The sequence below is a fragment of the Arachis duranensis genome, chromosome 3 (genome assembly GCF_000817695.3).
Source record: "Arachis duranensis cultivar V14167 chromosome 3, aradu.V14167.gnm2.J7QH, whole genome shotgun sequence".
NCBI lineage: Eukaryota > Viridiplantae > Streptophyta > Magnoliopsida > Fabales > Fabaceae > Arachis > Arachis duranensis.
Genome location: NC_029774.3, coordinates 90011630 through 90026455, shown reverse-complemented (window position 1 = coordinate 90026455; position 14826 = coordinate 90011630). Strand labels below are relative to the sequence as shown.

The 14826-nt window shown below is 33.1% G+C and overlaps 1 protein-coding gene across 1 annotated transcript; it reads right to left on the bottom strand.

Moving 5' to 3' along the window:
* Nucleotides 1-10113: 10113 nt before the first annotated feature.
* Nucleotides 10114-13150, bottom strand: LOC107479719 (calcineurin B-like protein 7). Its single transcript, XM_016099823.3, has 9 exons — nt 13033-13150; nt 11882-12051; nt 11621-11703; nt 11446-11505; nt 11202-11310; nt 10982-11034; nt 10627-10707; nt 10424-10536; nt 10114-10325 (listed from the first exon to the last, which is right to left on the bottom strand). Exons 2-9 carry the CDS (start codon nt 11973-11975, stop codon nt 10268-10270), a joined length of 651 nt encoding a protein of 216 aa, XP_015955309.1. The 5' UTR covers nt 11976-12051; nt 13033-13150; the 3' UTR covers nt 10114-10267.
* Between the last annotated feature and the right edge of the window lie 1676 nt (nt 13151-14826).

Genomic DNA, 14826 nt, shown 5'->3' with positions numbered 1-14826 from the left:
ATCCAAACAACTGCATCAAAGTCTTGCAAAATTTCATGAGAAATCTTCCATTCATAGCATTCAAGTAATATAACTAAAAACTCATGGAATTTGCATCAAAATCATACTGTTTGGATGGTTCATTGCTTTGTTGTTCATTTAACCATTCTTGGTTACCTTAAGCTCAAGAAAATGCATAAAACAACTAAAACTAACAGAAAAATGCTAGTGAAACTAGCCTAAAATGCCTTGGCATCAGCCCGCCAGCCCGCCATTAGGCGGGGCGGGCTAGGATTTTGGGACCGCCTGAATAGGCAGGGCGGGGCGGGCCAGCTCGCCAGAGAGCGGGCTTCCGGCGGGGCGGAGCGGGGCGAGGCGGGCTTCCTCGCCTGACACCCCTAGTCTAGGGGGCGGCAGCCTCCCCCCTTTTTTATTTTTAATGGGTCTATGGGGCGGCAGCCTTTCAGTATTACAAATCTCTCTGTATACATCCACTATAGAAACTTTTAGAGGAGTATAAGAGTGGTATTTTCTTGGCCTCTCGAGACCGAGTTCTTCCTTTTTCTTGGTTTCCCTCTCCCTCTCTTTTGTTGAGGGAGGGTGCCCAGGTCGCCAACTCAAGTCTCTCAGCTTAGCGTTTTCCTCCATATTGATGTACTTTTCAGCTCTTTCCTGTACATCACTTAGAGAGACGGGGTGTCTTTTAGATATGGACTGTGAGAATGGACCTTCTCTAAGTCCATTGACTAACCCCATTATTACTGCCTCGGTGGGCAGGTCTTGAATCTCTAAACATGCTTTGTTGAACCTTTCCATATAAGCTCGTAAGGATTCTCCGACCTCCTGTTTTATTCCCAGGAGGCTCGGTGCATGTTTCACTTTGTCTTTCTGGATGGAGAACCTCATTAAAAACTTCCTTGAGAGGTCTTCAAAACTGGTGACCGACCTCGGGGGGAGGCTGTCGAACCACTTCATCGCTGCTTTCGATAGAGTGGTCGAGAAAGCTTTGCATCGCGTAGCGTCGGAAGCATCAGCTAGGTACATCCGACTTTTAAAATTGCTTAAGTGATGCTTCGGGTCCGTGGTTCCATCGTAGAGGTCCATATCGGGGCTTTTGAAGTTCCTCGGAACTTTTGCCCTCATTATGTCCTCGCTGAAAGGATCCTCCCCTCCTAGGGGCGGTTCTTCTCGCTCGTCACGGGAGTTGCGACCTTTGAGGGAGGATTCTAACTTCAAGAGTTTTCTTTCTAACTTTTTTTGTCGTTCCATCTCCTCTTTTAGGTTCTTTTCAGTCTCCTTTTGTGGTTCCCGTTCTTGTTCTAGCTGCTCCAGGCGACTGTGGACTAGTCCCATGAATTCAGTTACATGGATGGTCCCTCTTTCTCTGATTCGTGCCCTTCTGAAGAGTTCACCTTCGGATTTTTTACTCTGGAGGTACCTTCCCTGTGTTGATCATTGGTTCCCTGGTGGAGGGTCAAGTCTGCATCATTATTGCCTGTGTCCAGATTCTCTTGTTCAGAATCTGACTCCACATGACCCTCTTCGGGGGATCTGTTCGCCATCACTGGTTGATCTCTCGGGTCCCCAGCAACGGCGCCAATGTTACGATGGGTAACCGGAGATTGATGGGCTGGATGGCATTGGTTGGCCCAAACGTATGAAGGAGGAGGCTTTCAAGTGGGTCTGCAACTCGGGGGCCTCCGTCCGACTTGTGCTCGTGAAGGAATGGAGGGTGGTCCCTGCAAAGACACTCCGATGCCTAAGTCAGCAAGGGTGTTAGCAGGTTTAGAATGTATTGGGACTTAGAGATACCTGAGAGGTGTCAGCATATTTATAGTGGTGAACCAATAACCACCATTGGAGTAGTGCCACCCTTTTAGGGTGTTAACCGTCCCTTTATCTTAGGGAGGTTAAGATATGGCTCTGTGAAGTAGTTAGAGAGATTCTTGGGGCAGTTATTCATTTGAATGAGTGTTTATCTGCCAGCTAACCCTCGTACCCGACTTCTTTAGAGCAAGTCGTGGTGAGTACCGACTTCATAAGACGAAGATTGGTACTGGGTGAGGCCCAACCCTTTGGATTAGACCTTTTGCTTGATCCTGGGCCTTTATTATTGGGCCAGGATATTAACAATATTATTAATGGATGGTCCAAGAATTATGTTAGGATAAATAAATGTATGTGATGCACGTATGTCTGTGCTTTAAGACATAGTTGCTATAAAGTCATCGTTGCCTAGACGAATACATAAATTTAGAATAATTTAATCAAAATTTGATACAGAGTAAGAAGATACAGAAAAATACAAAGTAATTAATCAGTTATGTTACGCATTCAGTTTTTTTGTAATTAAATATATTTAAGTTGATTTAAATCCAACAAAAACCTATTTTATTAGTGGAGCGTGTCACATTCTAATTACGTGAAAGTTTTTGCATTTCTCTCTTTCTCATTTTTCTTCTTCTCCTTCTTCTTTGTGTTTCTCATCTTTCTTCTTCTTTTCCTCCTTTTTTTTCGCGTTTTTTCTCCTTCTTTTTCTTCAGGTTCCTTCTTCTTCTTCGCATTCCTTCTTTTTCACGTGTTTCTTTCTCATTGTCGTTCTTTTATTGTTGTTGTTGTGTTTTTTTCTTTTCCTCCTCCTCTTCCTAGTGATTTTGCATCATTATGCATTTTTTGTTTAATTTTTTTTTGTTTTTATTCTTATTAATAGAATAAATGAAAAAGTAAAACAAAAAAATGAATAAGAAAAAAAAGAAGAAGATGATAATGATGAAGAAGAAAAAGGAAGAGGAGGAGTTTTGAGTTATCATTAAGTAATTTTGGTACATTCTGGATTTAAATAAGGTGAACTTTTGGTCTGTACTTGTTTTGAATTGAGTTTGTTTGTGTATCGTCATCATTAAGTAATTTTGGTGCATTCTGGATTTGAATTTTGGTGCATTCTGGATTAAAATAAGATACACTTTTGGTCTGAACTTGTTTTGAACTGAGTTTGTTTGTGTGTCATCATCATTAAATAATAATGTTGGATTCTGGATTTAAATAAGATGTACTTGTAATCTGAACTTGTTTCAAACTGAGTTTGTTTGTGTGTCCTCATCATTAGTAAATTTCGGTGCATTCTGAATTTGAATTGTTTTACATATAAAAAGAAGCCAACAATGATGACAATAACAATAATGAAAGAGAAAAATGAGAAAAAGGGAAAAGAGAAGAAAAAATAGTAATATCATCTTCTTCAAATGTGTTAAAAGTCATCCTAATCTTTGAGATAAACGGACACAAAAAAAACCAAAAACTTATAAGTATTACACCGAAAATAATTGTATATTACACCAAATTGAGTTTTAAAATACACCGAAACTACCATTAACTGTAACATAAATAGATTCATCGAAAAAATAATTCAAAATTCCAACATTCCATTCAAATTCAAACCTTTAACCATAAATACTGATTTTTACAAAGAAAAACAAAATTATTCAACTCGTAGACAAAACAAATACACCAGCATCAACTACTAATAAACTACATTAACGAGGTTCGAACTAAATTTCATCCACTTGATTTGTTTCAAAATAATAATCTAATTTGCGCTGGTTCAATAGACAGTGTGAACTTGCATCATTTATTGTTTTCGAAAACGAAATACCTATCCAAACATGATTTCACAGTTTGATTTTTAAAAAAATTGATCTAAATCTTCAAATCAGATCAAAGAGCATTGATCGTGAACAAAAATAACACAGAGAGCGAAGAGAACATAGAGAAGAAAGAGAACACAGAAAAAGAAGTAAACACAGAAAAAGAAGAAAACATAGAGAACAGTGAAAACATTGAAAAAATTTGAAAAAGAAAAAGAAATCTGCTTAAAAAAAGACCGTTATATATAGTCACGCGTGAAGTCAAAAGGTTGTTAAAAATAGTAGCATATGTGAAGCTAAATTAAGTTATAGCAACTTGATTGAACTTAGTTGGTTAAATAACTTGGATATAGAACTTTATTAATAATTAATAACTATATAACGTCTAAATATAAACATTTTTATTAGTCAACAATTATCCAATAAAAATGTTTATATTTAGAATTTATAAAATGTAATTTTTTTATTTAGAATTTGTATAATAATTTTTTTTGTCAAACTATTAGTTATTGATTCATAAGTTTAATTTTGACATACTATATAAATTGTTTATTATAATGATTTAATTATATTTATTTTTAATGATTATTCATGCTATTAATATAAAAAATAATTATTTTTGTCCACATGCAATTATATAATTAGATGCATATAAAAAGTGCGACTTAAAATTTGATCACCGAATTAATTTAGCCTCCAAAATTTTAATTGACCTAATTTGTACCATAAAATTTTGAATCATGATTCAATTTGATCCTTCCGCTCATTTTTGTCACCAATGAGCTGGCTTAGCAATTTTAATTGATACCTGACACTACATAAACGATGTCGTATATTTGTTGCCATCCAAAATGTATTAAAACGATGTCGCGTGACATGAGAAGGGAGTTAATACACTTCATTACTAAAACCTCAATTGACCATTCTTCTTCTTTCTCCTCTCGTATACGTTGTGACAACGAAAAACTAATGTTGTCGTCGTAGGTAAAATTTGAAGTTTTTCGCACCTGTTTCGTTGGCCTATAGTAAAAACAAAGAATTTGAGAACCACCATTTGTTTAAAAACAGGTTAGTAACAAAATCATTACTCTCAACATGCAATGCTCCTCAGCATCCTTTCCAACTCACTGAAATAAGCTTTAATTTAAAATATAGCTATAATCTAAGTTTTTATGTTCAAATTTCTGAAGACTAAATTGGTGCTTATAAGATTTTTACCACATCATATAACTATTGATAGTGCCAGGTGTTAATTAAAATTGTCATATCAACTCTTCAATGACAAAAATGAACAGAATGGCTAAATTGAATCACGGCTCAAAATTTTATGGTATAAATTACAACAACAACAACAACAACAACAACAACAACAACAACAACAAATCCTTGTCCCACTAGGTGTGGTCGGCTACATAGATTAAACGACGCCATTTAGCTTTATCATGTATCATGTCCGCAGAAAGACTATTTACATATAGATCACATTTGACCACCTCATGGATGATCTTTCTAGGTCTTCCTCTACCTTTCACCCCTTGTCCATCTTCTATCTCATCCATCCTTTTGACTTGGTGCTCTGTCGGTCTTCTTCTCACATGTCCAAACCACCTAAGATGTGATTCTACCATCTTTTCCACAATAGGTGCTACTCCAACTCTCTCTCTTATATCTTCGTTCCTTATTCTATACAAACACATATTCCCACTCATCCATCTTAACATCTTCATCTCTGCCACACTTAACTTATGTTCGTGCTCCTCTTTGACCGTCCAACACTTTGTACCATAAAGCATAGCCGATCTGATAGCAGTGCGATAGAATTTGCCTTAAGTTTTGAAGGCACTTTTTTGTCATATATAAAACCAGACGCACTCTGCAATTTTTAACCAACCTACTTGGATCCTATGATTTACATCCTATTCAATCTCTCCATTATCTTGTATGATGCACCCAAGATACTTAAGACTTTTAACTTTTCATAGGATGTGTTCTCCAATCTTCACATCTGTATTAGGCTTTTATCTTCGACTATTGAACTTACATTCTATATATTCTGTCTTGCTACGGCTTATGCACAGACCATACACTTTTAGAGCTTCTATCCATAAATCCAGCTTCTTATTTAGGTATTCTCTTAATTTTCCCATAAAGACAATATCATCAGCAAAAAGTATGTACTACGGTACAGGCTCTTGGACATACTCTGTGAGTACTTCCAAAACTAATGTGAAAAGGTATGGACTTAAGGATGATCCCTGGTGTAACCCAATACTAATAGAAAATTCTTCTGTCACACCACCTTGAGTTTTTATGCTAGTTGTAGCTCCATCATACATATCTTTAATTATGTGAATATATGCGATCCTTATTATTTCCCTTTCCAAAACCTTCCATAAGACTTTTCTTGACACCCTATCGTACGCTTTTTTTAAATCAATAAATACCATATGTAGATCCTTTTTATTATTACGATACATCTCCATCATCCTTCTTAACAAGTATGTAACTTTAGTGGTGGATTTGCCTGGCATAAACCTAAATTGGTTCTCTGTTACTTGTTTCTCTTATCTCAACTTCCGTTCTTTTACACTTTCCCATAACTTCATGGTATGGCTCATGAGTTTGATCCCTCTATAGTTTTCGCAACTCTGTATATCCCCTTATTCTTATAAATAGGTACCAAGGTGCTCTTTCTGTACTCATTTGGCATCTTCTTTGACCTTAAAATCTCATTAAAAAATTTGGTTAACCAATTAATGCCTTTATCTCGAAAGCCCTCAAGATATTATCGGGTCGTACTGTCCTGCCATTTTTCATCTGCTTTAGACCCTCTTTTACCTCGAAGTCTTGAATCCTTTGATAGTAGTCGAAGTTTTGATCTTTTTCCCTCGTGCATAACCGACCAAGGCTCGGAAGAGTCTTCTGTCCTTCCTTAAATAACTCGTAGAAGTAGCTCTTTCATATTTCATTGATATTCTCATCTTGAGCTAAAACCTCTCTATCTTTATCCTTTATACACTTAACTTGATCCAAGTCTCTTGTTTTTCTTTCACGACTCTTTGCGATTCTATATATACATTTTCTTCCTTTCTTCATATTTAAAGACTAGTAGAGACCATCATATCTCTTGTTCTTGCTTCACTTATAGCCACTTTTGTCTCTTTCTTAGCCGCCTTATATTTTTTCCAATTATCTACATTGCGGCACAAAGACCATTCTTTAAAACACTCTATTGTTACCTTTATTTTATCTTGTACACTCATATTCCACCACCATGACTCCTTGTCCCTTGGTCCTATCCCTCTAGATTCACCAAAACTTTCTTTTACTATTCTTCTAATAACTTCTGTCATCTCCCTCCATATCTTCTTTGCACTTCCATCCCCTTCTCACTTTGCCTCTTCTCCTACCCGTCTTAGAAAACTTCTTTGTTCTTCACCTTTCATCCATCACCACATTATCCTTGGGTTCTTCGTATGATGTCTTTTCCTTAACTTTTGCTCAACTCAAAAATTCATGACGAGCATCCTATGTTGTGTTGTTAAACTTTCTTCCGGAATAATTTTATAATTAATGCAAAATTTTCGGTTTACTATCCTCAACAAGAAAAAGTCGATTTGAGAGCTTGTCATGCCACTCCTATAAATTATAAGATGTTCGACTTTCTTTCTAAAACATGTATTTGTGATGAGAAGGTGAAAGGTTGAGAAAAAGTCCAAAATAGCTTTACTCTTGGTATTGACTACTCCGAAACTATGACCTCCGTGAATACTTTCATACCCAATCACTTAGTCACTTCTCTTCTAACATGGCTATTTAAATATTTTCCTAAGAAAATCTTATCTCCCAAAGGTATGTTTTGGACCAAACTCTTTCCTAAATCCTCCCAAAACCTTATCTTGTGTTTTTCGTTCAAACCCACTTTCGGTGCATAGGCGTTAATCACATGAAAAGGACCTCATTACAACACAAGTTTGATAGAGATGATCCGATCATCCACCCTCTTGACATCCACTACATCCTTATTCCATTGCTTATACACGATAATACCTACTCTATTTCTGTTCTTCACCTTTCTTGTATACCAAAGTTTGAACCCTGAGGTATCTAACTCCCTAGTCCTCGCATCGACCCATTTTGTTTCTTGTTGGCACATGATGTTAATCTTCTTCCTTGTCATGGTATTCACCACCTCCATAAATTTTTCTGTTAGAGTGCTTATGTTCCATGTCCCAAATTTCAATTTTCTATTGCTCCGACCTTTATCTTTACCTCTTTTTTTTTTGTGAACTAGCTTATTTACTCTCGTCCGTTTACGAAAGTGCAGTAATCCTTGCTCACTTAACACTACACCCGGACACCGATACAACAGTTCTTACTTATTTGATACTGTACTCGAGTCATACAACGCGTAGTTTTCGGACAACGACCTAATTTTAACGTAATAACATCTTTGATCCATTTCATGAAAATTCGACTAACTTTTTATGTTAGTTGTCGAAGGTTTAACACAATCTTCCTTTTTTATTCGGATTTAAGATCGATTATGTATTGTAGATATAATATAAGCGGAATTATTTTTTAGTATAAATTAAATCAATTAAAAATTTGAAAGCTAAATTAAGTAGAAAATCAAATTTCAGGGTCATTATTCCCTATGCCACAAGCCACTTGAGGATGAATGCTATTTTGGTAGGAATATATAAAAGCGTGTTATTCTAAACATCCAGGCGGCCAGAACTCAATTACCTCCTCTACAATTTGGATTGCTTGACTTTCATGCCGCATTAGATGAACAAATTTAATTGGACAAGTAAAAATGTCTAACAGCTCTGCATATGGAAATTTGATATTAGATACAACGTAACAATAATTAATTGATACAAGATGCCGAATTTCTACCGTAGCAGCCAGCTTTTACAGTAACAAGAGTGAACTACAACATGCCTTAAGTTTTCAATTACTTCATTTTGGAATTTGGAGTTTACTATTTTGTGTTTAAGTAAATTATCAAAATGGTATTTAAAAATTTGCATTACTGAAAAAATAAACTCCAAAAATATTAATGACAAATAAGTTTTTAAAATATTTAAAAAGATAATAAAAATAATTAAATATTAAATATATATTTTAAAAAATAATTTTAGAGATTAAATTTTTATACAAATTTTTGCAAATACGATTGAAAAAATAAGATTTTTTTTATTCTTTTTACGTTTCTATATCTTTAATATTCTGCGTTTTCTTATTCGTATTTTATATTTAAGTCATGTCTACTGTAATTCAATTTAACTTGATTCCGCAAAATTTGCCATTAGAATTTGTTCTCACTTCTCAGCCCTCGCAGATGACAGGTGATGCCGATGCAGTCCTCAAATTCCATTGTAATGGTTTAGGGTTTCCCTTCCTTTAGTCCAGGATCGGAATCGAATTCCAATTCTTACATCCGTTAAATAGCTTAGATGCTCGTTCTTGTTTCTCCCCGAGCAATCTAAATAAGCGTAATAAGCATAAGCATTTGCTTCACACGTTAATACAATTATTCCTCATCTTTTGAAAGCGTTATTGTCCAGTGACTACAATTGCGTATGAAGGGCATAAAATTGTGCTCCTTGTTAGTACTAAAAACTCATCACTCGTGATCTTTTATCCCACTATTCTACTTGTGAATCACTCATCGTCAACAACTTTAGTTTGGTAGACAAAACTAATATATATATATATATATATATAAAAGTGAGTTCTACCCAACCCCTTCTATTTCAACAAGTAAATTACCCCTCGTGACGTGGTATATTTTAATTGGATGCTTAATTTTAGTTTGGTTAATTTAACTCAATAAGAGTTAATATGTTAACTAAAATAGGGTAATTTTGTAATTAAATATTTTTATAAGAGAGATAAATATATAATTTCTATAAATATTAAAAGGTAAAGTTATATTTTTATTAATCATCCCCATTCAGAGTTCAGAGCTTGAGCTTCAATGGCTACAAAGAAGCAGAACGATGATAACACCAAGAAGACGGGCTTTACTCACTAGTGCCCCCAGTCCCCAACCTTTGTTCTCACCGTCGAAGAAGCCGTACGGCTCGCCGTCGTTCTCACCTCAAGCAGCCGACTCGCTTTCGCCCTTCCCTCAACTCCCCTTTTCTAGCAAAACAGTTCTGGAATTGCCCTCCTGAGATTTTTCTGAATTTTTAATATTTTAGTAAATTACATAATCACTCATTTGGGCTATAATTTAATTACCAATAGTTTAATCATAGTTAACATAGCAACCAATTAAAAGATGACATGTCACAAAGGGTAAATTACATGTTATTATAAGAAGGGTAGGCTAGAATTTACCATATATATATATATTTCAATTTAAGCATCAAATGTCAGACAGATCGATACCTCTTAGAATCTGTTGTGTAGAAAATAAGATTATAAATTCTGTAGAAATGTGAGTATAGTATAGTAGTATGGCATTGTTGGGAAAACCTTCATTAGAAATTAAATACATTTATCAAACAATATTATATAGTGCCAGAGTTCACAAAATCAGTTTATTATGCATGCTTTTATTTAACATGGTTAGTTACACATTCTATAAAGGAGCTTTCAGGTGATATTTTGGTTCCACAGTGCATTTTTGGTTAGCAGTGTTCCACTTCAGTGCGCAAAACAAAGCTAGGAAATGCCAGAGTTATATCCCTAACAACAACAGAAAAAGTGCCAAGTCAACATCAGCAGAGTCTACACACTCTATATGAGAATGAGATGCTATTTCATTGATTAGAAGAGAGACAAACTTTAGATATGGCAGAGTCATCATCTTCAGAAGAGAGGGATTTTTCCTCACATATTCTTTCCACTCTTTACCATCAATCTTCCCATCTCCATTTGAGTCAGCTTCCCTCATTGTCTGAAAAGTATCATATTTGAAACATAAGATTGAGGGAAATAGTAAAGAAATTAAAGGACAACAAATAAGTATATGGCTAGGAATAGGAACCTTTCCCACAATTGATTCAACAATATCATCTGGAACAGTAACATCTGATTCAGTCAGAGTTGCCAAGACCATCTCCTTCAACTTCATGTTTAACATTATGCACAAATAATAGGATACATAAGAAGGAAGTGCAAATTTGGAAAGAACAAATGACTATTAGCTCTTTTTTGGTAACTGTCTCAACACAAAAATACAAATACAGATAGATAATGAGAATACAGATAAAAACATAATTTTTATGTCCTTGTTTTTATCTATATTATCTTTGTTTATATCTGAATTTTCTATATTAGGATGCATATAAAAGAAGCACTTGCACAAGCACAATGGAAAGCTTAGAAAAGAAGGTACAAACCTCGTTGTGTCCAATGTATCCACTTTGTCTAAGGTCAAACAATCTAAATGCAACTGTAAGAAAATGTTTTTAGGACAGTCAGGTCCTCATCAATGTAATTAGTAGATCAAAAAGGCTCTAATCTAATGATAAATCCCATATATGACAATAACAAAAAACTCACACAAGTGGAAGAACGTTTGATTTCTCTGTTAAACACAAATAATTTCATATTTCATACATTCAATTTTCTTCTCTGGTGAAGTATTAGGATGAAAGATGCTCAGAGACCGAACGAACTCGGTGAACTCGATAACCCCGTTTCGCTTAATATCAAACATATCAAATACCTGCATTCAATTTTCAAAAGATACAATGACAGCATCATTGATGTATTAAATGTTTATGTTTATCAATGAACTTGTATAACTGTTTACATCCATTAAAGTTAAAAGAAGACAAATAAATTTTACTTAAGTACCGACCCTGTCTACAAATAGATTCTGCTTACTAATATTTCTAAGAAGTGCAAACTGGAACTCCTCCTGCAGATAAGATTCAAAACTAATCATCTCAGAAAGCTACTTAAATGTGAAGAAAATTCAGTAACATAAATGGCTCTTATATAAGAAAGGTGTTAATACACCTAAATGAAAATACCTTGTGAATTAAACCATCACCAATAACCGTACCACTTAGCTTTCTGTACAAATCAAGTAAAGCCTCAACCTCATTCACAGTAACTGTCAAATGGTATAGGAGGCTTCAGAGTTCTAGACATTTAATACTTAGGTCGGAAAAGTTTAGAAAATGCAATGAAAGACTTAAAATCATTTTTCAAAAGATTTTTCCCTTATCAATCAAGGAAGTAGGATTTCAAAATTAATACTAAAGTGGACAAATATGGATTGTTGTACTTACAGGATGTCTCGGAAGCAAGAATGACGAATTGGTCATGATTAGTCTTGGCGGGGTTACCTTTTCTAAAGCAAAAGCAACTCATGATAATGGACATGTAATCTCAATTCAGAGACTATGTGACAGAACGAATAAGTCTATTTAACACTATTTATTCAGTTTATAGATGCCCCCTGCCATAACAAACAGAAATAACGAGTGACTTCAAGATTCAAGAATAGTACTTGCTACTATGTATAAAGTTTAAACACAGTGTAATGCATGGGAAATACACAATTTCAATGCCACAAATAAAGTTTGCTACATACTTTAACAAGGTGGAAGTAACGTTGGAGTCATAATAACCTACCTGATAGTGCTTGCTGATATAAGAAAAGTTAGTCCTAACTCCTAACAAAATAAACTGTTTTTTTTATTAAATAATAAATAACTGCTCAATCCCAATAAGTCCTTTAAGAGTCAAAAGATGAGTTTGGTTCCTACAAAAGAAAAAACACATGCTGAAGTTGCTCGGAAGTTTGAACATATTGTTTGTTTTGGTCTTCTAATATAAAAACTTGATTTCAGAGAATTTTCCCGCCATGTTCTTTTTTCTTTCCTCAGGTAACTGTTAGTTTTCATATAACCATCGTATAATAACAAAACATTTGAGCCTTCGCATCCATGGTTTTATGGGAGAAAATTACTTGTATGGATCAAATTAGTCATGTTAGTTTTATGGTAAATTATGTCTATAATCTTAATTATTTAACTACCCTTTAGCTTTTCTAATCTGTTCTCATTATGTTCTTCCTATAATATGTCTTAAATCATGTAGCCAAAACAGGAAATTAAAGGGGATCTTGATCTTGATCATGGTAAGAGTATAAAGTCAAAGAAAAGAAATTTACAATTCGGCAAGTTTTATAAAGTTAGAAATATTCAATGAACAGAGATGAGAAATCACAATCTTTACCATTCAGTTACTGTTCTGTTGTTCATTATAAATTGAAAAAGAAAAGAAGAAGAAGAATGAAGAAAAGAGTAGGTGAAACTTCGATGATACTAGTTATAAGTTAAAACCTTCCTCAGATCGATATTGAAGAATAACAATAGTATGAGCAAAGACGTGTGTGTAGACTGTACTATTACATCAAAATATAAAAGGGACTTACAGTAACAGAAAGCAGAAAAGGGTAGATAACTCTAATACTGATGCTTCCTTCAAAGGTGCTGAAATCTTTGAGAGAGATCACATACAGGACAGTTTCGTTGGTACGGTTCAATCATCACTCTTCTCTTATTAATTCATTATATTACCAATAACAAAAAATGTATTTGAATACTAAAATCAACTACTAATATATTTGTGTATAAATACATATATAATTTAATTTATTTTCAATATGTATTTATCTTTTAACATGTATTTTATATTTTAAATTAATTTCTTCAAACAAATTAATTTTTTATTATTTTAAATGAAAATAATTTATTTTAAAGTGATATTTTTTAAATTTAATTATCTTATAATAATTAAAATTTATTAGTAATTTATTTATTTAAAATACATTATAAATTTATTGAAGACTAATTTGAATTTTTTGTTGTTTACTATTGTGTTATGTGACTTCGTCCACCTATCATTTTTATGAATTTCTCTTTATCTTTAACATTCATATTCGTATTCATTCCAAACGTCATTTTCTATAAACAAAGAGAAAAAGTTTGCCTTGAACGGCAAATTATATTTGGTCTTTAATGGACAGTTGACTTGCTATATTAGCCCCCACAGGCCACAGCATAGTTGGTACCAACCAAATGGATTCTTTCTATTTTTTTTTAACACTTACAAGAATAAAGTGTAATAATTAAGTGAGAATAAAAATAAATAAGAGAGAAAATAATGAAGAATTAGATTAAACATTTTATACTATTTAATTTTTTTCACAATACATTAATATTACAACAACCTTTCATTGTTAGGCTGATTTTTTAAGAGATGGAATAAGTGTGTGTTTTTTTAGGCTAATTTTGTTTGAAATGGGCAAATTTTTTTTATATTGTGGTATTTATTAGTGTGGATAAGTTTAGTGATTTTTTTAATGTGGAGATAAGAAATTAGAGGGTCTAATTTAATAATAAAATTTGACGAATACACGAATATAATCTTTAAATTTGTGATTTAAAAAAATAAAAAAATTATAAATACAAATCTAATCTTTAAATTTTTGAATTTTAAATTTGACTCTTAGATTTTTAATTTTTAAATTTGATCATCATATTTTTTTTTTACTTCTCTTCTACAATTTTACGATACACTTTTTATTTTCATAATACAACAAAATATACCTTCATTTTTAATATTAAAAATAAAAAGTTTATTTTATTATGGATATTTATTTTAATTATAAAATATGACCCTTAAGTTTGAGAGTTATAAAATCAATGAAAAAATATGACCTTCAAATTTTATAATAAGTGCGTTGTGAATTTTGTAGATACACAAATGAAAGGTCTGATTTGTATTAAAATTTAATAGTACAAATTTAAAAAATAGATTTATATATTTAAAAAAATAAAAAAATTTTACTATAAAAAAATACTCATTTAGTTATACTTTTTTTAAGCTATATTTGAAAACCGTAGCCTATTTTATGAATAGGTTACGCTTTTCTCCGTATTACTTTTTATAAGAGAAAATGATACACAATTGCAGCATCATTTAAAAAGTGTAGTCTTAAGTATTATAGAAATCACTTATAAAGCGTAGCCATAGCTTGATATCTATAGATTCACTTTTCATATTAAAGAGGACGTTTTTAGAGGATAGTCTATTTATTAAATTTTGGATGCATTTTAAAAATGATGCCTAATATATCTAGAATAAAAAACTGGACACTTAGTGAATTTATTTCCTCCTTTTACAGTATTATATTTAAATCCTAAATGGTTATTCTATCACAAAT

Coding starts and splice junctions, on each gene's coding strand:
- LOC107479719 (XM_016099823.3), bottom strand. CDS start 11,975: ATGTCCATTATCATGAGTTGCTTTTGCTTTAGAAAAGGTAACCCCGCC. Junction 11,704..11,881: donor TCTTGCTTCCGAGACATCCT/GTAAGTACAACA, acceptor ACCATTTGACAG/TTACTGTGAATGAGGTTGAG. Junction 10,326..10,423: donor ATGACTCTGCCATATCTAAA/GTTTGTCTCTCT, acceptor TGTTGTTGTTAG/GGATATAACTCTGGCATTTC.